At 42.3% G+C, this 25505-nt stretch overlaps 1 protein-coding gene across 1 annotated transcript in view; it reads left to right on the forward strand.

The window, feature by feature from the left end:
- The window catches only part of KCNMA1 (potassium calcium-activated channel subfamily M alpha 1), a 488218-nt gene that overhangs the window by 341330 nt on the left and 121383 nt on the right, over positions 1–25505 (forward strand). Inside the window, exons 17-19 of the mRNA XM_058542759.1 lie at positions 8019–8087; positions 17312–17398; positions 23642–23718. Coding sequence (XP_058398742.1) covers positions 8019–8087; positions 17312–17398; positions 23642–23718 — 233 coding nt within the window. The remainder of the gene's footprint in view (positions 1–8018; positions 8088–17311; positions 17399–23641; positions 23719–25505) is intronic.

The following is a 25505-nucleotide window of genomic DNA, read 5'->3' on the forward strand; positions in this document are numbered from 1 at the left end:
AGAGAGTGCCATCCATTGTTCTCTGAACACCAGAAAACCACCTGCTCCCTTTTTCCTCCCATTCCCTTCCTGTCTCAGCAGGTGACTCTGGAGGGTGCAGATGGCTAGTGCGAAGCCTGCAGAAGTGAGGGGCTAGGGTATGAGGCCGTGTTTGCCACTGTGAGTGGTTCCCATAGTAAGATGCTGTGTGATGTCATGGAATGTGAGCTGTGGAGTCACAAAGACCTGGGGTCAAACCCCCAGATCAGCCACTTGCTGGATATGTGATTTGGGACAAGATGATTTCTGCATAGCTCCTTCCTTTCATAGGTACCAGCTGCCTGACCTTGGGCTTGGTGCTTACCTCTAGTTTCCTCATTTCTGAAATAGGAATGGTATTACTTATCTCACAGTACTAGCTAATATCCTTTTCCACTCTCCCCCCCACCCCTCCTCTCTGTCCTGACCCATGGAGTATAATGTAAACATCAAGAAAGAAAGAAACACGTTGTGGCATTCCAGGTTATATTTACTCTTACCTTTTAGAAAATTCTGCCATCAGTTACCAGCCAGTCTGCCATCAGTTACCAGCCAGTCAATCAACTAGATATTTAATGATCTTGGGATATGTATGCCAGTATGCCAGGCATGGTGCCATCTCTAGAGGAACCTGCAATTATATTTGATCAAATATATGCACAATAAGAGATTAAAAACGATACTTATAAATGCCAGATAAAAGATCTGTTTCCCTACAGCATCTGCCTTCTGAGAGTTTGCAGTCTGGCTAAGGAAAATAATACCCATCCTCAGGGAGAGCTAAGCACCCATTGATAAGTGTTTGATGGATACACACAACTGGAGGACAGATGCTGAGAGTTACAGGGAGACAGAGCTCCTTGTAGGCTGGAGGTGACCAGGAGAGTCTTCCTGGAAGAAATGACATTTGATCTGTACCTTGTAAGGTGGTTGGATTCAGAGAGGAACTAAAGCGGGAAGAGGGGATTCTAAGTGGTAGGGAATCAGGAGGCTGGGAGCCACACAGTACCACACAGAACTCTCTTAACACTCAGGTCTCTTTGAAATTTTCCAACGAGAGCAAATTGTTTTCCACTTTAAATGGGAGAAGGAGACAAATCAGATTTCTTTTGATATGTGATGTTTTCAGGGGGAAACAGCAATAGTGCTTGAACTAGCAAATGTGAGGATGCACCCCTGCTGCCTCCAGATAGGAGAGTGAAGGCAGAGGGGAGAGGAAGGAGGAGCTGGGGGAATCCACAGGTTCAGAGGTTGGGCTACTGCCAAGAGCAAGAACGCTGTGTTCCAGGTTCTGAATCCCACAGTGATCATATTAGTCAGTCAGTCATCACTTGCAAAATATAAAAGCTTAATGGTATCGGGTTTTACAGCTCAGAGGGAATTAGGACAAAAGATGTGTTTAAAATAAGGTGTGTCTCTCTCTGTCACTTGCATCTGATGGAGCAGTTAAAGTTCAGATTTGATGTGGAGTATTAAATGCCTGGGGAAGTTGGGGAACTCAGATGAGATCTTCGCTGTGCTCACGGGCGGGGGTTCTGACCTCAAACCCGGGTGCAAGCATGGATGCCCCTGCACTGGGTTAAGAGTGTGGGGCCGGGGCGAGGGGGTTGTTCTCCATTCTCTCATCCACCTGCATTCAAGGCCCCTAAACATTCAGAAAAGCATGCTCTCATCCTGTGTTGTTTTGCATGGACAGATCTTTCCAATGAAGCCACTTGAGAAAGCAAAATTTAAGACTAAGTGCTTAGAGAAAGCTGGGTCTCCTGTCCAATGAAAACTACAGCTAGTTTAGCTTGAGTTCTGTGAAATCATTAGTTTTTAGAGAAAGACATTCAAATTTGAACGTGGAACATAAAGAAGCCGTCAGACCCGATTATTATATGATAGATTTATTTAACCAGGCTGCAGAAATGAGCATTTTATGAGAATTTATGGAGAGGCTCAAGTCTCATCTTTAAAAAATATTTTCCCTCAAAAAACTGGCCCTATTCATCCAATTATTTTGGAGGTATTATCATTAGGATTGAACATATAGGAAAACTAGTAATACAATATGTATGATTATTTCTACTACAGGCACCTAGAAAAGGACCAATAATCCTTCTGCATGCTAGTGAATAAACCAAAATCTGTTACCTTCAATCTGTTAAAACCCTTAATCGAAGGCTACAGAGGCAGGGGCAGGCCTGGAAGTCTCTATAGGAGGGGTCAAGGAAGCAGTCCAGTTGGAAGTAGGATGGATGCTAGGGGCTCCACTTGATGCTGGGTATGCATAACAAGCACACAGTTTACATATTATGTTTCTGATTAATAATAATAGCAAAACCTTCTAAAAATGCTTTTATTTACATTTTAGGCAAATGCTAATTGTCCGTATCAAAGACTGTAATTATTTTAAAATTCAGGTGTCTTAGGTGTGCTAGAGGAGATATGGTGAGCGTGTTTGTGTGTGTGTGTGTTTGAGGGTGAGAGTGTTCTAAAGCCTCCCATTCCACTTTTATCAAAGCCATTGGGGAATGGCGTCTGAACAACATTTTAAATCACTTCCATTTTCTTGGCGCTGAGTTTTAGAAATCCCACTGTTTCAAATTTTCTTTAACTAGATATTTCCATTTCAAGAGCCTATCATTTTAAATCAAAGCTCCTATATGTGAATCTTTTTCATTCTAGCCTCTGGATCCTAAAGATCTGGTTTCCCAAAACATGGTATTTACGTCCGCATCTACCCTGATTACATGCATCAGTCTGACATTCCCAGGGTCCCTCTTATAACAGAAGCGGGGCCGGTGCTTCGGGATGGGGTTGGGTTTGGGGGGCACAATGAGAGCTGCCTCTTCTGTCCTCACCCACCTCACTCCTGGGTGAGCCATCTTCAGCAGCCCCAAACCACATCTTTGCATACTCCTCCTGAGCACGTTAGAAGGTGCAAACTCTATGACAAGTTTCTATGCTTAATTCACACCAGCAAGCAATCTTTGTAGTCAAGAGGGCTGATTTAGTGGCAAGAACAATTTATTTCCCTCTGGGTAGGTAGAAACAGTTGGACTCTAATTCTTAAGAGCCTTTGTTCAGGAACATCTGGGTTGAAACTACTGTAGTTAACAGATGATGCTGGCAGTAAAAAAAAAAAAAAGGCTTTGTATAATGTCGTTGTCAAATTTGGTAGACCTCTACTTAATAATTATCAAGAAAGCAATCTAACTTGTTATTACAACAGTTTTATTGCAGATTGCTGGTTTAAGACCTTTTTGTGACAACTGGCATTTTTTTTTTTTTAAGGAAGTCGTTTCTGTTCCCTTGTAATTATTTTTGCAACCAGTGAACACTTTCTGCATTGGACGTATTGGGACATTTTATTTTAGAAATGAAGAAATAAATTCTTGCTAAAATAAGACTGATTTCCTCCTGTTTATCACATTGTGAAAGCTTTTTTGCTTCTTTCTTATACCCTACCTCACCCTAAGCCTCCTTTCTCATCCCACCATAGGCCTGTATGTGTTTAAACACCCTAGACTGAGTAAAGTCATAAGAATGACTATAGGGATTGGATGAGCAAAGCCCATTTTGCTTTACCAAAAAAAAAAGTATCAAATAATGCAAGTAAATATTTAATCTCAGGACATCAATTTTGGGTAGTCTGAAGGCACACTGTTGGGAATGAACCCCTTGTAACAGGATCTGCAGAGGGTCCCAAGGAGAAATTGCTCTCTATATCTTAGAATTGTACTTACATCATTGCATAGTGGATTGACGGCAAAAATTAGATCCCCCAGAGCATGTCACTGCTATTATTTCCATCTACACCCTTCTTTTCCAATCTGTCTGCTTCTAACAAACAAGTTGAGATGCATCTTGTTTCAGGATTCTATACTCACTTCCAAGCCTTCTCTGCCTAAACTAGCCTTTCCTAGTTTACCACTTTATCTCTTCTGTATCATTCCAGCAACTCATGAGATTCTGCTGCCCAGTCTTACATACATTTATTTAATCAGCATTTATTGAAAGCTTACTCTCTGCACTTTGCAAAATGCCAGGGAGACAAAGCCGTGTCTTGCACTGAAGAAGCTGAGTATTGAGGGCAGAGAGATGAGTAAACAGGTGATTACCACCCATCCAACACCCACTCTCCTGTTTATTAGCCTTGACCCGCTCTTCTCCATGGAAGCCCCGATAGAGGCTGTACCTCTCCTGCAGCCTTAAGCACAGCACCCTGACATTGGCCAGCTCTTTGTGACAGAATCTAACAAAAAACTGTGATTTTAACAGGGGGAGAGATAGTTGTGTTTCCAGTGTAAATTGTAAATTACTCAAGATTTGTATTTTGCAAACTTCCAGACAATACTCTTTACAGCAGAGATTAAACACTTAGATGCCTGTAGGGGGCAGGCAGTTAGCAACAAAGAATGAAGAGAGAGGAGGTCTGAGACAACAGGGAGTGGTGGGGACTGTGGCACATTGGAGATCACATGTCCCATCCAGAGGTGTAAGTGCTTCAAAGCTCCAGTTCCTTTTAGCGGTACAAAATGTGGCTCCAGGATGGCCATACCTGATTTATCAAGGAAAGCTGAAAAGCTAGTTTTTATATGAAATCACCTGTTGGTATCTAATTCTAGTTTTTTAAAAAACACTCTACTGACCAAATGGAACATGTCTGCATGTTGGGCTTCTGGCTCCCACTTCATTTCCTCCCCATTGATGAGAAGCAACTGTGCAGCATACTGCACTGAGTCTTGATTTCCACTTTTGACATTTCTACATACAATTTGTTTAACCTTGAACAAGTTTCTTGATTTCCACTTTTGGTTTTCTCCATAAAGGCCGTTTGACCTTGAGGAAGTCGCTTTCCCCTCTTTGGACCTCAGTTTATCATCTGTATAAGAAGGGCAGGACCAGCCAATCTTGAGGGGTTGAGTCTGAAAATCTGCAGGTGTGGCACTGCTTGCATATAATCACTTTGTTCTTATCACTCTGTCCCTTTTCTCTTTGCTTCTTTGGCTAGTGAGCAAAGATTTGTTTTAGGCCAAAGGCCTTCTTAAAAAGAAGCTTCTATAAGGCAGTATAGAATCATCTTAGATATGTATTTGAAAGTTATGAGAGAGGACTCAGAGATCTGCTGGTCCACCCCCTGCTAGGTTAAGGAATATGCACAAGGCCACATAGATTTTATTGACTTTTCTGCGTTAGAAAGCTCCTTTCTTTTAAATTTAGTTAGAAAATGGTATCAGAGTGGCTAGGAAGACATAATTCACCATTACTGTGAACTATTTCTTCTCTTCTCACCAGTAGGATCAGGTTGGTAAAGCAATTAAGATCCTTGGTCCCATGAACCACCAGAGTCCCAAACTAGAGTGGTCCTTGCTCATAGAATAACAGCAGATGGGCTTCTTCATGATCCATGCTAAGTTAAGATCAGTCTTTTCCTTGAGTTTTTGGCATTTAGCTGCTATTTACATTAGAAAGTGGTTACTTAATCTGGTAATTTGGTTCAACAAATATTGCATAAGCCATCAGATATTTTAAACAATTTAAGCTCCAGAAGTAGCAGCCCTGTAAAGGGTGCGTGTTGACGGTGCTCTATGGGACATAAGTTAAGAAGAGCATTTTTCCAGCTGTAGTTGGATACATGAGTTGGTGTTTCAGTGAACTGCATAATCAGCACAAAGCCCAGGTCATTAGAGTCTGCTGGCAGGAATCAGAAAACCTTCAAATCGGTGGAGAACCCAAATACGCCTGGAGGGAAGTGGTCCTTTGAAGTCTGACTGTCTGTTCAAAGCAATACGGGGGACCATGACCTCACATGAAGGAATGAGCAATTGGTCTGATTCCCACTGGAAAGCATGAGGCCTTCAGCAGCACCTTACCTGCAAGCAACACATCCACAAGTCCAACACGTCTGATTATGTTGCTCTTCAATTTAAAACCAACCCAGAGCCTCCCATTCCACTTAGAATAAGCTGCCGACTCCTTGCTGTGGTCAGCAAAGGCTTCATGATCTTGCTCCTGCCCAGTTCCCTGACCTACTCGCTATCACTCTAGACTTTGCTTACTCAGCCACAGTCTCTCTACCCTTATTGCTGGTCCTCAAAAACCTTGAATTTCTTCTTGCCCCAGGGCCCTTGCACTTGTTGTTTCCACTCCCTAGAAGACTCTTTCTCCAGATCCTTTCATTGCCTGCCTCTTCTCATCATGCTCCTGTGCTCTGTGCTTTAGCGTCACCTCCTCAGAATGGTCCTCCTGGACCATCGCAGATAGCACACCTTCCCAGTTGCCCTTTATCCTGTTAGGTTGTTTTATTTTCTGCATAGTACTTGTCCTCATCTGGAAATTTATTATTTATTCACTTGTATATTTGCCTCTTGCCTATCACTCCCAATGCAAAATAGGCTTCACTGGGGCTGAAGATGTTGTGTATCCTGCCAGGTACTAGCTGGAGACCTTGGGCAAGTTACATGGGCTTTCTGAGCCTTATTTTCATTACCTGTAAAATAGAGATATAAATAGCAGTCTGAATAAAGAGGGTAATATCTCTCTCTTTGGGAAATTGTGGGGATTAAATGAGACCACCAAGAAAGGCCCTGACCTGTGATCCCGCACCTCCTCCGCCTTACAATGCTGGAGCTAAATAACCATCAACTCATTTCTCAATCTATCAGTCAACCAATGTTTTATTATCCAAAAAGTCCGTAAAACATAAGTGATAATGCTCATTGTAGAAACTTGTGGTATATAATATACAATTCTTTTTTTCTTGGTGTGAGTTTTTATTTCTATGAATATATAAAAATATATTTTCACCAAATTGTCTCATGTTATTCACATGTTTGTATCTATATAATATTATTTGTTGATCTTATACCTTGAAATATTCTTCAGAAAGTCATTTTGAATGCTGGTACTATATTGTACCATACTTTATTTAACCATTGCCTTATTATTGGACATTTAGATTGCTTTCAATTTTCTTTTACTCTGTATAAACATTACCAGCTTGAACATCTTTATGCATAAATATTTTATTGGACCTTTTATTATTTTCTTAGAATTGAACCCCGGTAAGTAGAAATAATTCATTTATCAAGCTTCTCTCTGATATTGAGTATCAGTGGTTCCATATACAGACAGTACTGTGGGGAATCTAAAGTGTGAAACTTAAAGAAACAGACAAAGTTCAGACACGTGAAACATCAGAAGTAACCACAGCCAGTGTAAAATTGACTAAGGGCTAAATGGTGTGGTTGCAGACAAGGTGCTGGAGGAGTTCTGAGAATAGAAAATCAGAGGGTGGCAGCAGCTGGAGAAGACCTACATGGAAGGTTAGATTTGACATGGGCCTGGGAGGATGGGTTGGGAGGAGAGGTGAGGAGAAGGCATTCTGAGGAGTAGGAACTGCGTCAGTGAAGACCTGCAGGCAGGAACAAGCCAGCCTCAAAGCAGTGTGAGCTGCCGGCATGAGCACCGGGCAGATGAGGTGAGACAGCTTGGACGGAGCCAGGAGTGACGGTGCCGTAGTCATGTGCTGGGCACTTACACGGGGGCTAAGCATTATTACCATCATTCTGAGCGCACAGGGGTCTGCTCGAAACAACAATATGAGCCATTTGTACAAAAGACGAAATGGAATCCAAACAACAGGTCCAGCTGCTCCCAATACCTCCCTCCTCCTGCAGTTAACATTTTACTACCCGACTGAGTAACTAATGAATCTGGCCCGGCATAAATCCCCAGGCACAAATCCCTGCTTGGGGTCTGTGTCTAGACAACCAGACCTGAGTGCAATTTGCACTTTGAACATTCAGCGCCTTATCACTTGCAAGAAATCAGGTTTAATGGGGAAGATGGGGAGGTGTCGCTCCCACCCGCCTCCCTTTGGCACAGTGACTGTGGAATGAGGGTCCCTTGCATAATAACTGCATTAGGAGATGGAAAGGTGGCAACATGCTTGTTATGTGGCTCTGGTTGTTGGGAAGCACTGACTGGGAGGTGTTTCCATCTCGTTGCAGGCTGTGTTTTGTGAAGCTCAAGCTCCTGATGATAGCCATTGAGTACAAGTCCGCCAATCGAGAGAGCCGGTAAGTTTGCCGTGACCCAGCAGCTGACTGACATTTATGATGGTGACAGTGCACTGAGAACGCTCGGCCCCCTTCTTCTTTCGTACACGTTATTTATTTGCTTGGGACCCTGATGGAACACCTCTCTGACCCTAGGGCACATTTCAAGGCATGCTCAACCAGACACTGCCGCTTCTGTCCCAGACCTGCCTGGCATCCCAAGCCCCACTGGGCATTCAGAGAGAGTTTCTCCAGGGGAAAGGGATGAGGCGTCTCAATCTCCACTCAATCGGGCCAACTTGCGCTTTTCACCCTCTCAGCATAACACCAGGGCACAGACCCTGGCCAAAAACGGTTTTTTTTTACTGCTGTGAGCAAAAAGCTGGTGGACTCCGGCCTCCTTCACAGCAGGCATGGGGCAGAGCTGTGATGGGAGATACCAGCTCTCTTGATAGCCAAATTACAAGCAGCCTATTGTGTACCATATGTGCTTCTCCCGGTGCAACCGAAATCCAGGTGGCAGAATATCAGCTTCTTGTAAATTAGCCGGGAAAGCAGAGCTCAGAAGCAGGAGCCCTCTTTATTTATTTATTTTGCACTTAATTATGTGCAAATCAGACTGATGAGGACCTGGGTCTGGTTGAAATAGATAACACCCCAGTCAATATATGAGTTCATGCTGGAAGAAGGAAGCTTCACATTAATGAGGAATTTTGTTGATGGAGTACTGTATGCATTACAGATAAAATAGGGATGGTTTTTGCTTCCCAATTCTTATCAATAGTTTTGGAGGAAAGGGAGGTCATTGAGAGATGCCCGGGCGTTTGTCCTCTGAAATGACATTCACAGTTTGCTCCCAGCTATAGTAAATAAGTTTTCCTGTAGATGCCCAAGTGAAGAATATAGATGCCCTCCAACATACACCTTAATAACTGAGCAGAGTGGCAGGGCAAGACTAGAAGTTTCCTGCTATCATCATTTAAGGAGTTTTCATTATCTGGATGAATGACTTAATAAAGCCAGACTTCCAAATGTGCAGTCTGTGTCTCTATCACAAAAAAACACTGGATTGTAAGCAAGTCAATCCAATGTTCTCTGTTACCGTAATCCCCAGATCAGGTTGCTCACAAAGTCAATCTGATCAAATGTTAGACTATTTTGAAAATCCAAATCAACCAGAAGGAAGGAAAAATGGTAGATTTGGTGGCTATATGTAGAACATGGCTGTAGCAATTAACGAACATGTATATAGATATACATCTTTCTTTTCTGTGTTGGCAAACTGAAGAATATTATTTGCAAAAAACTGAGGGTCCTGGCTATTTGCCATTCAACAGATAATGTGGATGTTTCTGGGATTGCTGCTTGCCTATGTTGTTGACAATACTCACCCGTGCCTGTGTCAGGGCAAAATGTGTATCCTGGGTTTTTGCAAATGATATTCTTCATGTTGCCAAGTCAGTAAATCTTTGTGTAATTCAGTGTTCTCTCTTTATCCCTTTTGTGCATCTCTCAAAGAAGTGTGATGATGTGGGTGATGATGATGCTGAGTAGTGTTTCTCTGCCATTATGGAATAATTTCATGGCAGGAGACTGCACCCTGAACCTTGACCAGTCATCTCCCACCTGCCACCGTTTGGTCACCAGGAGGGAGGCAGAAAGGCTGTTAATGGTTCAGTGTGAATCCACTGTCACCATTCTAAGAAAAATAACTCAGAGCTCTCCCTGAAGATAAAATCTTTTCTTTGATGGGCCCTCCAATTAATTCACAAATCTGAGAAAGCCATGTTTATAGATAAAGATAGTTTTTTAGATTTTTGTTTTTTAGAAAGGGGCGAAAAGAACTTGTTTGGCTTTGTTTTGGCTTTCTGTGTGCAGTTACCAGCTTTAATCCTCAAATGTGGCTTGGTCTCAATGTGGAAGCACATTGGTTCTTGTGGAAAAAGGTGTGTTTGAGGGAATGTGGATCATGCCTCTGAGAAAACACAGGACTTCTCAAACACAGTATCCATGTAAAAAAGGATCGAGTTTTGACCCTTCCTGAGATAATAATTTTGAGTTTTTTCTTCATTTAAACATTTCCCGTTTTCTTTCCTCTTGCATTTTCTAAGTGACCAGGTGTTAAAATTCAGAGAACCCTGCTTCTCCTGCCCACCCCCTGCCTCCAACCTGTGTTTAACTACCTCCTCCATGGTTGTTTCACCCCGTGATACTGTTTCCATGCTTTGCTGAAAAACCTTGTTTTCACATACATCCTTCAAATAATTTGAAACAAAGGTTTTATTTCTTCTTTCCTTCTGGTGTCAGTCAATTTATTATCAAGTTGTTTGATTTTAAATTCTTTTCTTGTCGTTTTGCAGAAGCCGAAAGCGGTATGCACTCTTCGTTGTTAACTTTCCTCCCAACCTCACCCTCTGTCTTCACTTCTAACCACAGGACTAACCATTTGCCAAGAATTCAGGAAGATAGAGATTATATATATGTGTATATGTATATATAATCCCATTCCCTTGTTTAGTGTATATATATATATATATATATATATATATATGTTTATATACAAACCCCTCTCCAACTAGAGTACATAAAAATTGAAAGTAGCATATTGCTTTTCTTGTTGGATTTGTTGATTCTTTTGGATGACGCACTAACTTCTTTGCAGGAAATCTAAAACAAACAAAAGGCATGATCCTGTTTTCAGTCCTGGCACCAATGATGGGAACAAATGCTGTTAAAATTGAAAAGGAGGACGTGTCTCTCCAGCCCCTGGTGTCTGTTTCTGTCCTGTCCTGATGTGTCTTGGTGTCCACCAGACTCTGTGGTGCCATTTGTCTACATACTGCATCCACATTCCCAGTGACCTCCTCCTTCCTGTGTCCAGTTCCAGTTCGTAGAGCCGAATTCGTGTCCTTTTATCCACAAAACAGAGACCAAGCCCTTACACTTAACTCTCTTACATTTATTTTGATGATAACATTTTGCATATTTTATTTCTCGAGCAGTACTCAGTGCAGACTTAGAACACTGCTACTAAATTACCAGATTATCACTTTTGATTTCTCAAATGAGTACTGTTTCTTGAGATGAACTCATGCCTTTATTTTATTCCTGGTGTGTTTGGGCATATTTCTTAATATGAAGCATCTCCACTTTCACCGTGTGACCTCACCCTGTTTTGCTGCTGTTTTATGTTGCACGAAGCATGACTAAATCCTCATTGATAGCTCTCTTATTTTTTTTAACTTTTTGGGTTAATATTTTTAGTGTAGTTTTTCAATAATGTGTTCTCTAAGACAATATTGTTGAAAACATACTATTGAGATGCCCACTAGTCGATCTTCTCAAGAGTTGTTTTTCTCCGTGGTTGTAATCACTGTCACATTTGTGTTTGTAATTGTGTGTGTGTTTGTCTGGAATTCTTTCCCAAGTCAGATTCTTACGTGATTTTTCGAGTAGATGCGTGAAAATAGAGGTGGCTTCCTGTCAGTTTGGTATTATTGATATGATCCAACTGCGAGAAGTTACTGCAACACTTTGCATCTTCAAAGGTCCACAGTGGTTGCACCTCTGCTGTTGGCTTTTGGCCTTTGAGTCCTTTTATCTTGTGGCGAAGGCATGTTGTAATGTAGGCATGACTTGTCCTAAATTGTACCGGAAAGTGACATGGCTTGCTCCCAGAACCCTATATCCAACATTGTCCTTCCCAAATGAACTATCTTTTCCCCATATCATATGGCTACTTTTTTCTTTATGTGCAAAATATATTTTAAAATACCATTTCTAAAATTATTGAGATGGATTTAGGCTAAGCAAGTCCTTGCCCATATCATTGGCGGACTGCAGCGGAGGTCATTTGAGTCTGACCAACTGGGAGCAATCTTTATTATGCTGTCTCTGTGTAAGTGAACTGGGCTTAAGTATATTGAAGCATGGAATACACAACCATGTCTCCTACATATATTTTATTAGTAAAAGTGTGTGTGTCTAGTTGTGTGGGACTCTAGCAGCATATATTTTAAAGCCCAGAAGAAATGAAAAGTTCCAGAAAAGCAATAAGATTTCAGATTTGGGGTTTCCGTAGGCTGTGCCCTAACACAGCCCATAACCTGCAGGGCAGTTGTGCTCCCTGAGAGGGGACACAATTGTTTCAAACAAAGGCCCACACAATAGTATATGACCTTGTGTGGTCACAGGGGCAACTTCCCAGGGGCATGATTCATCTGGGCACTGCATGAACTGAAGGCCTTGATGGTTCTAATTCTCTTGCTCTAGTTAACGAAGTCCCATTAGCTTGCTAGACACATATGATTGCCCTGTTATCAAGTATAAACTGTATTCTCATGTGAGTGATATTTTTGCAATTGCTTGGGGGAATGGTACATTACACCTACCAAAATTGGAGTGGGGAGGAGAGAAATACACACCTGTCATATTTATCCATAATGGATAAAAGTTTCCTTTAAAAAAATATCTGTTTCAGTTGAATTACCAATCATTGGTTATCTCCAAAAGCAGCAAACAAGTAAAGTTTATGATGATTGAAGAATTATTATGCATATGTGATGGAGAAAGGGAATAAATCATTTTGCCCCATTAAGCCCCAAATGTCCAACCTGACCAAAGTTCAGCAAGAGATACACAACAGAATGCGTTGCAGCTTGAAACCTGGAGCTCCTCTCCCAGAGCAACCTGACAGGGACATTTCCCTGTTGGACTGAGCCCTGCTAGCCAGTTCCATGTGAATGTGTTTTAAGTTTAGGAACACAGATTTCAGTTCTAAGTGAGTGGTGTTTTCAAGATTGAAATCAATCGCTTCAGCTCCCCAAGTGGCTGGCTGTTTATATATTTATATATTTACACTTCATGCATCTGGGAGATTGTTAGCCCATTTGCCCACCTACTGGAAGAGGTGTGGTCCCTCCTTTGGTTGGCATGAGTGATGAGAATTGCAGCTTGGTCTGTGAAAGAACAACTGTGACTACCTTTCTCCTTACTAGAGAGGGAAATGAACACTTGGAACTGAGACCAATGACATGTTTTTCATTCATTCAGCAAATAGTTGAAAAGTGCCTATTACATGCAGGGCTCTAAGCTTGCTACTGTGAGAAACTTATTTACAAAAGTAAATAAAATATGATCATGCTTTTCATTCCTTTACCCAACTGTGGGTTCCCTACACAAAATATGTATTTGCTTCATACAGTGGGTGAGGAGCCAAAGAATAAGCTAAGAATAAAACTAGCCTGAGAGCAAAAGAAAAAGAGAGAGCAAGAATCCTTGGGGAAGAGACCGCACCAGCCCTTTGCCTCCAGCTGTCACTGAATGTTTTCACTTGAAATTAACAAGGTCGTAGAAGAAGGCAGATAATTTATACGTTCCTTGAAATGAGGGAAAGTTTGCCCTTGCCAAGAAGATGTCCCTATTGGAATTCTGCTAATTGATCTATGGGCTTTTTTCTTAGAGATTTTCTTGATTCTTCACATGACACATCTCAAAGTTTATCTCTGATAAGCTAGTGAATTAGACAAAGTTGGAGCCAGAGATTGATTTCAAGTGATGCACAGGGAGGGAGACTTTTGGCAGTCAAAAGAACAAAACAAACTTAACAGTGGATATTCTTTTAAGAGATCAAAGATCTTTGGAAAGATTTATGTATTCCCATTAGAAGGTCAATAACAAATTCTAAGGGTATTAGGCACTTTGCAGGGAAAAAAAAAAGTTGCTTCTGTCTAGGATCCTTATCTTTTTATATTTTCAAAAGAAGAAGATTAAAACTTTAAACTTTCTAGATTTGGAATGTGTATAGAAGACTTAATGTCTAAAATATCAAAAAGACTAATATATTTCCTCAGAGTCTTTGAAACTTTGTACCCTTACATGGAGAGTATTATATGCAGTGGTCCCCTGAATCAGGGGCACATGGTTCTTTACCAAATGCTTAAATATATGAGTGGAATCCAGCACAATGGGCATCTTTATGTATCTAGATTTTGTTCCTTCATTATTCTCAACAGTTGGGCTCATTCTTTCGATTCCCACCCAGAAGGCTGTCTTAGCCTAATCTGGATAGCTGCAAGTGATACAGCCTCACACCTCACATAGGGAGGGTTTAAACCCTCTCACCTCTGTCCAAAGAGAATAAGAGGGCATCCTGGAATCACACCATCAGCAATGTCCTTGGCGTGCTATGGTGCCTTACACAATCAGCCATAAGGTTTAAGGAACAGAGAGATACTCCACTGTGCAGCCAAAAGCCAATCCAGATTACCCCATCTCCAGATGTTATGCAGGGATAAGATGTTTTGGATACTGCTCAGTAGAAAGGTCTTTCAATGACAATGGGTACCTCCTGGGTAGTTTATTAGCATCAAGGATAAAATGGAGAGCTGTGATGCTGTGAGAGATTATTTACCTCTCATTTAGTTGCTGTAATCATCTTGCTTACTATTAATAGTGACCATTTGTTAACGACCTGCTATGTGGCTGTCACTCAGCACACAGTATGTACTTTAATTCTCTTAGTGACACTGTAAGCTAGTGATTATTCAGCCCATTTTACAGATGAGGAGAGGGAGGCTTAGCTGCATCCACATGCCCAAAGCCAGAACCTGAACTTGTAACGCCTGGCACATGCACCTGCTCGTTTAACCAACATTGGCAGCGAACCTGACATTTGAACACACATCTGCCTTACATCCGTGCCCAAAATCTTTCCTTTCCACCACTTGACTAAAGCAAGCTTGAAGACTGTAATAAATTCTCTCAACCTCTCAGTCTCTGGAATGCCAATCCCAAATTCTCACTGTAGGAGAATTCTTGTTCACTATTGGTAAAGAACAGAGGAAATGAAAGGAAACTTTCCATTGATAGGAGACTTGCTCTCACTGTATTCCCACCATGACGCAGTGGGCTGGATCATGGGAGTGCAATTGATGAAGCACATAATGTAAAAATGGGAAACGGGTCTGCGCGAGGCTTGTTTTGCACATACGTGTCACCCAGACACTGATGAGTGTCAAATTTCTCCTTTTGAATTGCATTATTGAAATCATAATAGGGTTTTTTTTCACTCAGAAGTTTTTTATACACTCATATGAATACATATCAAAATGTAGACTTTTCCAACTTTAAGGAATTACCTCTTTTAGACCCCAGAGGTACCTGGAATTTTTCATGTGTGTCCTGTACATTATTCTGGATTGTACAGTTCTTCACCCTATAACTTCATCTCATTGTAGATAGGATATTTTGATACAAAGCCCTGTGTTCCATTCCATGGAGCCAGCTAAAGAAAATCTGAAAATCCCATTGAAAATGAAATATACTTTTGACTCTTTTTGCAATAATAAATAATAAAAGTAACAGTGACCAACATGCATTGAGCTTTCTGGGCATTATCTCCCTTAGTCCTCTAAAGAAAGACTATGGTTATCATCATCCCCACCTTGTAGGTGAGGAAATTGAGTTCTAGGGAGGTTTAGTAACTTACCAAAGTCAGACAGCTACTAAATAGCAATGCTGGAATTTGGACCCAATTTCTGATTGCAGAGCCAGGGCAAATAAAAACTGCCTTGCAGGAAAGGGGGTAAGAAAGTGTGTAAAATGCAGAATCCTGCATTTCTAAAACATCGTATTTAATTGGCTTTGAAAAAGGAATCCATCTAAACTGTATGAGGTCTGAACCTTTTCTCCTCATGGTCTTGAGAAGTCCGAGGGCTGATAGACCAACGTGAAGAGCTGGTGGAGGGTAATTAGTCGGTGCCTGTGCCACACCGCTGCCCGTTGCAAGCTGTGCTGTTAATGTGGCCTGCTGCTTCCTGATTTGTGAGGAATCTCATTGTTGCCTGTGGTTCTGGGGCAGAACAGTCAAGTCTTCATGGACTCTCGCTATTATTTAGTGTTAGTAACAGCGATGACACGGGATTGGTCTCCTTCTGTCAGGTCTTGTTATGGGTAAGAGTGTATGTTCTTGTGAGCATAAACAATTATTTTGCAGTAATGATCTACTCTGAGTTCTCCCGACAGAACAAAAGTTCACCTGGGTCCTTCCTGTATTGCTACATCACTCTGTTGGCTACAGCACTTTTCTGGAATGGTTTTACCAGCAGAAAAAGATTACATGTAAATTGTCATCCTCCATTTTGATTGTTTTTACATAGTTGAGGACTTCCTTTAGCCTGATTGCAAACGTTTATTACCTTAAACACCAACTTTCCAGATCAAAGAATCCCTCTGTTTTATCTACTGCTGCAGTTAGTTTCCCTAACTTGTGTGTCCGTTCATCCCAGAGCCTCATCTCCGTCTGAGGGTGAGACATTCCGGTATTCTGTTTTCGCTCTGCAGAAAATTAAACTTGTTTGTTTCACCCATTTATTAGATTAGGAAACATTTATCTCTTCTGTCAGTCCAAACACAACCTGGTCAGCTAATCTATTTATACCACTTTGAAATAGGACAGGGTAATTTTAGGTTCATACTTCCCTGCAGGGGAAGTTTTTTTAGGGGTAATTTGCATTTGTTTTCTAATTGCAGTTTGCCCCAATCAGGATGTACTACACACACACCTTATTCAAGCACTCCCATCCAATTTTGTAAACAGCAGACTGGAATCATTAGGTATTTCAAACTGCTGGCATTTTCGCTTTTCACTTTTCTGATAGAACTAATTCTTTCTACATAGGCTGCACATGGAATCTACTTCCATGTTCTTATCAGTGTCATGCAGATATTCTCTTTGCTTCTGCATTGGTTACGGGTGTCTTGTACCATTCCCTGCAGTAACATGTGCTGTGTATACATGTATGTTTCTGTATGCATATAGGGGTCCCATTAATGCTCTGTCATGTAATGGAAAATTGGTGTGACAATAGCTTTATTAGACCAATAACACTCATTGTTGACCATCCACAGCAGTTTCCAAAGGGAAACATTGTTAGGAACTTTGCTTTAAGTCAGAAGCCCATGATGGCAGCCCCATTATACAAACCCAGCCCTAAAACCTCGATTTGCTTTGATTTCTGCAACTGGGAGTATGCCAACCTGGGAATTAAGCAGTAGAACTTTATGATGGCATTATTCAACCAATGTGGGACAGTGGACATCAGGCTCTAGACAAAAATCTTTGGGGAAAGCATTAGACTAGTGGGCCCCCTATAAAATTAACAGCACGGTGTAGCCTTCAAGGTTTTACTCAGAATGTGACCTCACAAATGTGTCTTCTTTGTTTGTTTTTGTTCACTGAGCAGTATATTAATTAATCCTGGAAACCATCTTAAGATCCAAGAAGGTACTTTAGGATTTTTCATCGCAAGTGATGCCAAAGAAGTTAAGAGGTAAGAGTTTATTTTCACCTGCCTTTCTTTCTGGCCCAGCCGTAGACATCTTGATCCACTGAGCTGGGGCATGCTTCCAATACATGCAGGGCCCTACCCCCAAAACTTCTTAACATGTCCCTGGGCATCAAATGGTGCCAAGTGTTAGGGAAAAGAGATTGTGCTTTCAAATGCTTCCACAGACTCCTCTTCACATAATCAACTCCATGTCTTTGACTTAGAATAATAGCATTTTAGAACTAGGAGGGTCTAGTTTCCTGCACCTTCATTTTCCAAGGGAAGAAAGCTAGTCCCAGAGAGAATCACCGTGATTCTTAATGACCAGAACAATGTAACATGGGACAAGTGGCTCCTTGTCTAGTGCTCTTTACTTAATATTATCCAGGAAAATTTACTTGAGAATTATCAGTTATCTACTTTAAATGCTAAATGGAATCTCAAAGAGTTTGGATTAAGTTCAGATGAAATACTAAACTGGCTATATTTCTATTTGTGGCCTTCTAGGTAAGTGGCTGAAGTTGTCAGGTTCAATTCTTAAGCCTCGGTAGGTACAGCCCAGGATTTCATTGGCCTCAATGTTTTAGGACACTTGGATTAGTATCCTTAACCCTGTTTAAGCAGCCTAGGAAATCATAGAGCTCTTTGCAGAACACCATGGAATATTGTTATATTTGATTCTATCCTATGAACTAGGAAAAATTTACTCACAGAAAATGTGACTCACATGGTCAGACAGGTCACTCAGTTCAACAATAAAATGTCACATAAAATATTTTAAATAAATTATTAATTGTGAAGGTCTGTAATTATTATGTAAGCGGGTTGTTTTCATTTAATGAGTTCCTACTGAAAGCCAGGCCTGTGCTAGGTGTCTATGTTCTTTATTGCTGCTTCTCAAAATAGCCTTGTAAGGCTATTTTGAGAAGCAGCACTCAGGGCTTTGGTTTCCTCATCTGTAAAATTCAGATAAATGATTTGTCCAAGGCCACGCAGCACCTAAGGAAGTGGCAGAACCCAGACTGGACTAAAACCCACACATTCTACCAAATTTAATAATACTAGCAAATTCTTCCGTAGAGTTTAATGTGTGCCAGCACTGTTCTAAGTACCAGGTACCAGGTCTTGCTGAACTCGTTTAATCCTCTCGACAACCTTAGGAGCGAGGGAGCATTGCTATTCCCATTTTACATGTGTGGGAGCTGAAGCACTGACAGTTAACTAACTTGCCCAAAACCTCACTGCTAGTGAGCAGTAAAGCCAGGATTTAAAACCAGGAGGTCCAGTTCCAGAGCTTATGTTCTTAATTATTTGCCAAGAAGTGAACCTGATATGCTGAGCACAGAACTACGATATTTGACAACTGATGCTTATTATTTTCTTCCTCTTCATTCCCTCTTGCAAACTAGCCATACCAGTTATAGAAGCTTTTGGGGAAAAAAAAAAAATGGGGTGGAGAAGCGAAAAAAAAAAAAATCCTTAAAACGGAGCTATCTAATGACTTAAATTTACTTCTGCAAATTGGGAAAGGATTGCCATTATTCAGGTGTGGGAGAGGAAAACCTCCTTATCCAGTTCATGGATCCTCACTGTTCTTCAGGAGTACCGTGAGAACTGGGTTCCCCTGAGAAAGGAAAGTGAGGGTGAGTGGGACTGAAGCCCCCCTGGTCCTCTGGAAGAGAAGGTTATGCCCATGTCCAGACTGTGAGACACAAAAGCCGAAAGCAGGATCTGAGCACCGCGTCCAGGGGGCTGGGGAGCACAGCGGCACCGCGGATCACGTGTCCCTCCCAGATAGCGAATATAACATGAAACTCCCATTTGTGTAATTCTATTTCCTATTGCATCTCTCACTAATGAATGTCACAGATACCAGGCAGTCCAAAAAACAAATTACCTCCTATATTAGGGAGTGCAATATGTCTCATTTCAGTGCTTTATGGTATTCACAAATACATGCTGACACAATCAGCTACAACACCAGCCTGTAATTTTCCGTGGTGTGTGATGTGTCAGAGCAAACGCTGTCAGTTAGGGGATTTCAAATAGATGAAGACTGCAGAAAACCACAGAAAGGACATTGGAGATTTGAATGAAACTAAACAAGTTTTATAAAAATGGAAAAGTAGATGATGATGATCTAGTATTGAGTTTGCACCCTCTGCTGCTGCAAAAAACACCAAAGAAGTGAATGGATTCTAGCTCATAGCAACTTTCAGATGCGGTGTTTTAGGAAAAGAGGAGTGAAACCATCCAATTCTAATCTTAGGTCACTGTGGGATGAGCATTTGGGCCCTTGTCCTTTACCCCTGGCCACGAAATATTTTCCTTTTTAAATAACCTTGGAACATATTCTGTAATGTAAGAGTTACAAAATGGTGCCTCGTTGACTCAACTTGGCTTGCAGACGTGATTCATTTGAGTCACAATTTTAAAAAATAAATTAGTTGCCAAGATGAAGTTGTCATAATCTTTTATATAAAAATCCTTATTACTAGTTTCTCCTGAAAAACTTGCAGATCCAGCATTACTGGGCAGCATTCTCATGCTCATTCACTCATCAAGTGTCTGTAGGTCAGTCAGAATATTTCCAGAATACCCTGTACTAGGTGCCAGGGAAACAGTGGAGAACAACAGAGGGAAGTCCCCGCTCTCGTGGGCTCACATTCTAGGGAGGAGAGGGTTGTAGTTTTGTTTATTCATGGTGCAGAGAATGAATGCAGCTGGGTCAATGATTGAGATTGGGTGTAAGTGAAGGCTGCTCTGAGGGAGGGATACCTGAGCAGAGATGTAGGTGATGGGAGAGAATCCATCATACCAAGAACAGAAGGGAAGGGGAGACATGGTGGGAACAATTTTGCTGTGTTCAGGGAACCAAGGGAAAGAAAGTGTGCCTGGGGAGTGGAGTGGTGGGATGACGTTAGAGAGAAAGGTAAGGGCGGTTCCCATAGGTCTTTATACAGAGGTTGAATATGTTGTAAAATGGAGTCATTGATGGTTTTAAGCTAGGGATGATGTGGTCTGATTATTATTAAAAGGTCTTTCCACCTGCATTGTAGAGAATGGGATATAGTGGAGCCGGAGAGGAGGCTGAGAGACTCAGAGACGGCTGCAGAGTTTAGGTGAGAGAGGATAACTCGGGCTAGACTGGTGAGTGGAGAGACCACTTCAGAATAGAGAGTCTGTGGGACCCACTGATGAACTGGATGTAAGAAATGAGGGAAATAGAGGAATCGAGAATGGAGCCTATGCCATTGGGTGGATGATGGCTCCATCTTACTGAGATGGGGGAAACTGTAGGAGGAGAAAGTTTTTGTGGTAGGAAATTAAGAATTCTATTTTGGTTATATTAAGTCAGAGATATGTACTAAACATACTTATGGAGATGTCATAAAGGCAGTTGGATCTAAGATTCTGGAGTTCTGGGGAAAGGTGAGGGTTGGAGATGTAAGACTGGGTGCTATGTCAGTGACAGTCCTGACAAGAAACAGATGACACACTTAAATGGGAAAAGGGAAGAGAGTTTTATGAAGGGACTGTATAAAGCTGTGGGCAGAGAGTTAAGGAAAGTCAACAAAGGATGGCACAGCACCTCAGAGCTAGCAACAGAGAGGAGCGACTCTCAGCCCTAGATGTGCAGAGTCAAGGGGCAGGAGGGCTGTCAGAACCTGGAGAGAGAGGTTATGGTGTAAGCTGCCTGGCAGGAGCTGTGTCCTTCAGTAGAGGAATGCTGTCACTACCATTTCATGACTTGACAGGGAGGAACTCATCTCTTCTCACCCTCCAGTCTCCTACTGGCTCCTCCCATTGGCCAAACACAACAGGAAACCAGAGGACAAGGAGACCCCAATGACCAGTCTTACAGGATGTGGATCTGGTCTTGTTGATGATGTGTGTGTCAAGATCACCAGCTGAAGGCTGCTTGGGGAAGGGGTGACGTGAGCAGGAGAGGATTTGGAGGGGAGACCAGAGAGGACTGAGGTGGGAGGAGGAGGTATAGAGTAGATCTTGGGGAGTGTGAAAAGGCCCCTGAAATCCATGGCCATGGATCTCAAGTACGATCAGTCAGCACGGTTGTGTTTCCTTTCCCCAGCGTCACTCAGCTGCTCAGTGCAGGTGTGCGGTAAGGCAGGGCTTTGCCAGATGAGCATGAGAGAGGCAGAGACGGGTGGGGAAGAGAATAGTGCTTGCAGAGAAGTGCCACTTAGCAAAAATCAGCTGGAGCTTAGATACTCCGCCCCCTCCAGCTGGGGGATGTGTCTCCAGGTCACCACAGACCCTCACCCCCACCCCATTTCACTTATTAACTTTACCTGTCTGGCCCCTATGGTTATTTCATTTTCAGAATCTAGTTTTAATTCATGAAGTAATCACACTTTATCTTTTCAACAGTCTATTCAGACTCATCATCATTTCATCCTTAGGAGAGATGTGTCTAAGACCTTGGGCTCTGGGACTAGACTACGTGGATTTGAATCCTGGCTCTGCCACTCATAGCTGTGTGACCTCAGGCAGGTCACTTAACCTCTCTGTGCTTCAGTTTTATCTGTAAAACAGAGATAATAATCATACCTCCTTCAAAGGATTGTTTGAGGATCAAATTCATTAACACATAAAATGCTTAGAATAGTGCCTGGCCTATAGTCTGTGCTCTATAAATGTTAGCTATTATTATTGTTATCATTATTATTATGTGTAGGAGCATCAAATGGGGGAGAAAATGGCCAAAGGAAGTGGAAGCAAAATTGCTTCCTCCTTTCCTGTCCTTTGCCTTTCAAGGCAGGTCGCCATTGATTAGGTTGTTAGCCACATTGCCACTCAGGGCAAACAGTCAGCTACCTTTTCTTTTTTTTGCAGCATGGATGAGAAATGGCATTTCCAGAAACAGCGGATGAGCTGCTAGGGTGGAAAGAGTGTTGGGCTTGGATTTAGAAGTCCTGGGGCCAGCCAAGTTCTAGCACAGGATGACTGTGGATGATGGGTCATGACAACCTCCTCAGTTTACAGATGAGGACACTAAGCCCCAGAGACTTTGGTTGCGTGATTGCCAAGATCTCTTCCAGATCCCAAAGTCTTAACATTAGTTTCCAGCCAGTGCCAATCACAAATGCAAGTCCTGTGAAAAACATAGAAAGGAACCTAGGAATAAATGGGTTAAGAATTGTGTTTATTTCTTTATAGCCCTGGTCAAGGAAAGACTATGTTTATCCCTGGAATTCAGTTTCATGTTGGGAGTGGTGAAGGTGTTAAGCCAGGGATATTGTTAGCCCCCATATCCAGAAGTTTGTTAAGGCTGTTCCTGTGAATTTTATGACAGTACTCCCCAGGAGTGAAAGGACGCAGACCTCCAGTATTGTCCTTCTAGGCCCTGTGCATTTTAAATAGTGTTTGAATGATCTTATTTTGTCTCACCCAGAATATCTTTGACACAGCCAGTGTACTTTGTAACCACCTATTGACACTTACGTTGGAGCGGGGGCTTTTGTTGCTGATTGCTTCCTCTGAGTCTCCTTCTACCCACCCCAACCCTGTGATACCCTCTACCCTCAGCTGAGCTGTGGTCAGCTGAGCTGTGCTCCATAGGGAGAAGAAAACCTTCATTTATTACATGTTCTCAGGGCTGGAGAGTATGGAAGTTGGTCCTGCCAGTATGGGAGTAAATATGGCTGTGAAATCCCAGAGGGGTTTTGACAGAGGACTCGCTTGATGCATCACTTTTGTTTTATCCTCTCCACCTTCCTCCTTAACCTCTCTCACTTTGACTGAAAAGAAATAGTGCTTTCAGAGTGACAAGACTAGTGTTTTTATTTGACTGAGGAACATCATCCTTGCATCCCCTTTGATGTATTTGACTAGATTGTGAGGGTTTCAGAGAGATATTTAACTTCCTCAGCAAGGGTCCAGGTGTTGCGCATGTGTCCTGATGAGCAGCATTGAATGCTTTTCTCAAAAATGAAAGATGAGTGAGCAGACGCAGTGTGTCACGTCGGCAACCTTTCCCCCCCGTTCCTTTTCAAATGAAAGTTTATTAAAAGAAGCACTAACTCAAATTGCAGAGTCCTGTGTTTGAAATAAATGGTCTTGCAACAAACATTTCCGTCTGTAAACGTCTAAACCTTTCAGAACATTAAAGGAAATTAGTGCTGGTGTGTTTCATTAATTTGGCAGCTCAGTGGAGGAAATGTGGAGCTCATTTTATTTGGGTGGATTATGAAACGTGTCAGTTTTTCCATTCTCTTTCTACAGGGCATTTTTTTACTGCAAGGCCTGTCATGATGACATCACAGATCCCAAAAGAATAAAAAAATGCGGCTGCAAACGGCGTAAGTAGTGTCTCTTTCCCCCTCCCCGCCCTCTCTCCTTCCTTTTCCCCAAATTCGTTTCCCTTCTCCTTTTCCTATTCAAGAAACACTAAACATCAAGAGGTTTCTTGAATATGTTTATGTTTCACCCAACAGTTTAAAGAGACATGAAATAAATACCTGTCCTTGCTTTATTAAAGCGGAGAACAAGAAATCAGCACCATCAGCACCTAGGAGTGAGGCTAGTTCTGATCCCCATTCTTGACTCTAAAGAGATGCCTGAGTAGATGTGTCCAGTTGAACAAAGGAAGTCCAGTGGGTGAAAAGGAGGACAGCTATGGATGTGGAGGAGGGAATATTTCTGTATAGTGATCTCCAGTGGATGGGGGACCACCAAGTGTAAAGATGGCCATACTAGGGGTGAGAGGGAAACTGAGTCTGAGGACTTGATCTCCCAAATGGGAGCTGGCTTTCTTTCCATTTGGGGTTGCTGCACGTTTTGGTACCAAAGATGGGAGTTTTCAGTTGTGACACCCCCAGACTAGTCTGAGAAAAGAACTTGGCCATCACCAATGGGCATTCCATTGCCCCAGTGACCAACCTCAAACACCATTGCTCTTTGGGGTAGACTAGATTGGGCTCAGCACCTTCTGGCATATCCTGTCTCAAATCCTTTCCAAAGCAGCTTGCCAATGGGGCCTCTTGAGAAAGATATGGTCAGTCAGGAATGTTGGATCATGAGCCCCTGAGAAACTAGGGCTTAAAGTGGGCTTTGCCTTGAGAAGCCCATGCTTTTTGCAGTAATTATGTTGCACTGCCTAATAGAAATTGTTCGCAGCACTTAAGAAAACAATAGTAATGAGGCCTGCCTTCCTATGGTGATGGTGTGTTTTCAAAGCTCCTTAGGATCATTATTTTCTTTGATCCTCACCGTAACCCTGTGTAATTGTCAGGGGTGCTATTAATTCCATTTTACAAAAACAGGACACTAAGGTTCTAAGTTTAGTGAGAGGATGAGATTCCTGAGAGTCACACAGACCCAACAGGCAGGGGTTCAGGCTCAAGGATGCTGTGCTTTCAATGGCCTCATCTTTTTTTGCAGGAGAGAAGGGCAAGGTGGGTGACCGTGGATCTGATTAGTAAGAACACAGTTATGAAAGGTCATCCTGTAAAATACTTTTTCACAAGCAGAAACCAGACAGAAGAACACCATTCCTGAGATAGGCCAACGGAAGCAAGGGCTCTTTTCACTGCACTCCGAAAGGGGGGCACAGTAAATGCACAGCCAGTAAGATACAAGTATCGCTCTGCTGGAGCACGGAGAACAGTCTCCTAGGCAAACACCCATGGGGAGCATTCTTGGTCTCTAGCAGTTCCTGGAGAAATTCTCTCTGGCTGGGTCCCAAGTTCAGGGCAGCTTAGGCCCATGGTTTTTCTCTCCTTTTCTCCACTGACTTAATGCACACAGCCCCATCACCCCCCCAGTTCTGACACCATCAGTAAGATGAGTATTTATTGATATCTCAGAACAAGAGCCTTGAACTTCTTGGGGCCTAAGAGTTCCCCGATTCTGACAACCTACCAGGAAGAGTGTCTAAGGGTATGTAAGGTGCAGAACAAACCCACTCCCTACCAATCCCCCCAACTCCATGACACAAAGGGCCCTTCTCACTAGGCAGTGTCCCCCAGCCATGCTCAGCTAGCTGTGAACACAGAAGTACAGCTCAGCTGACTAGGTATCTCCTGGATCATTTCCATCAGAAGGAACACTACATCCCCAGGTGGAAGTAGGCGAGAGAGTAACAAAT

This window comes from Diceros bicornis, chromosome 6, assembly GCF_020826845.1.
Source record: "Diceros bicornis minor isolate mBicDic1 chromosome 6, mDicBic1.mat.cur, whole genome shotgun sequence".
NCBI lineage: Eukaryota > Metazoa > Chordata > Mammalia > Perissodactyla > Rhinocerotidae > Diceros > Diceros bicornis.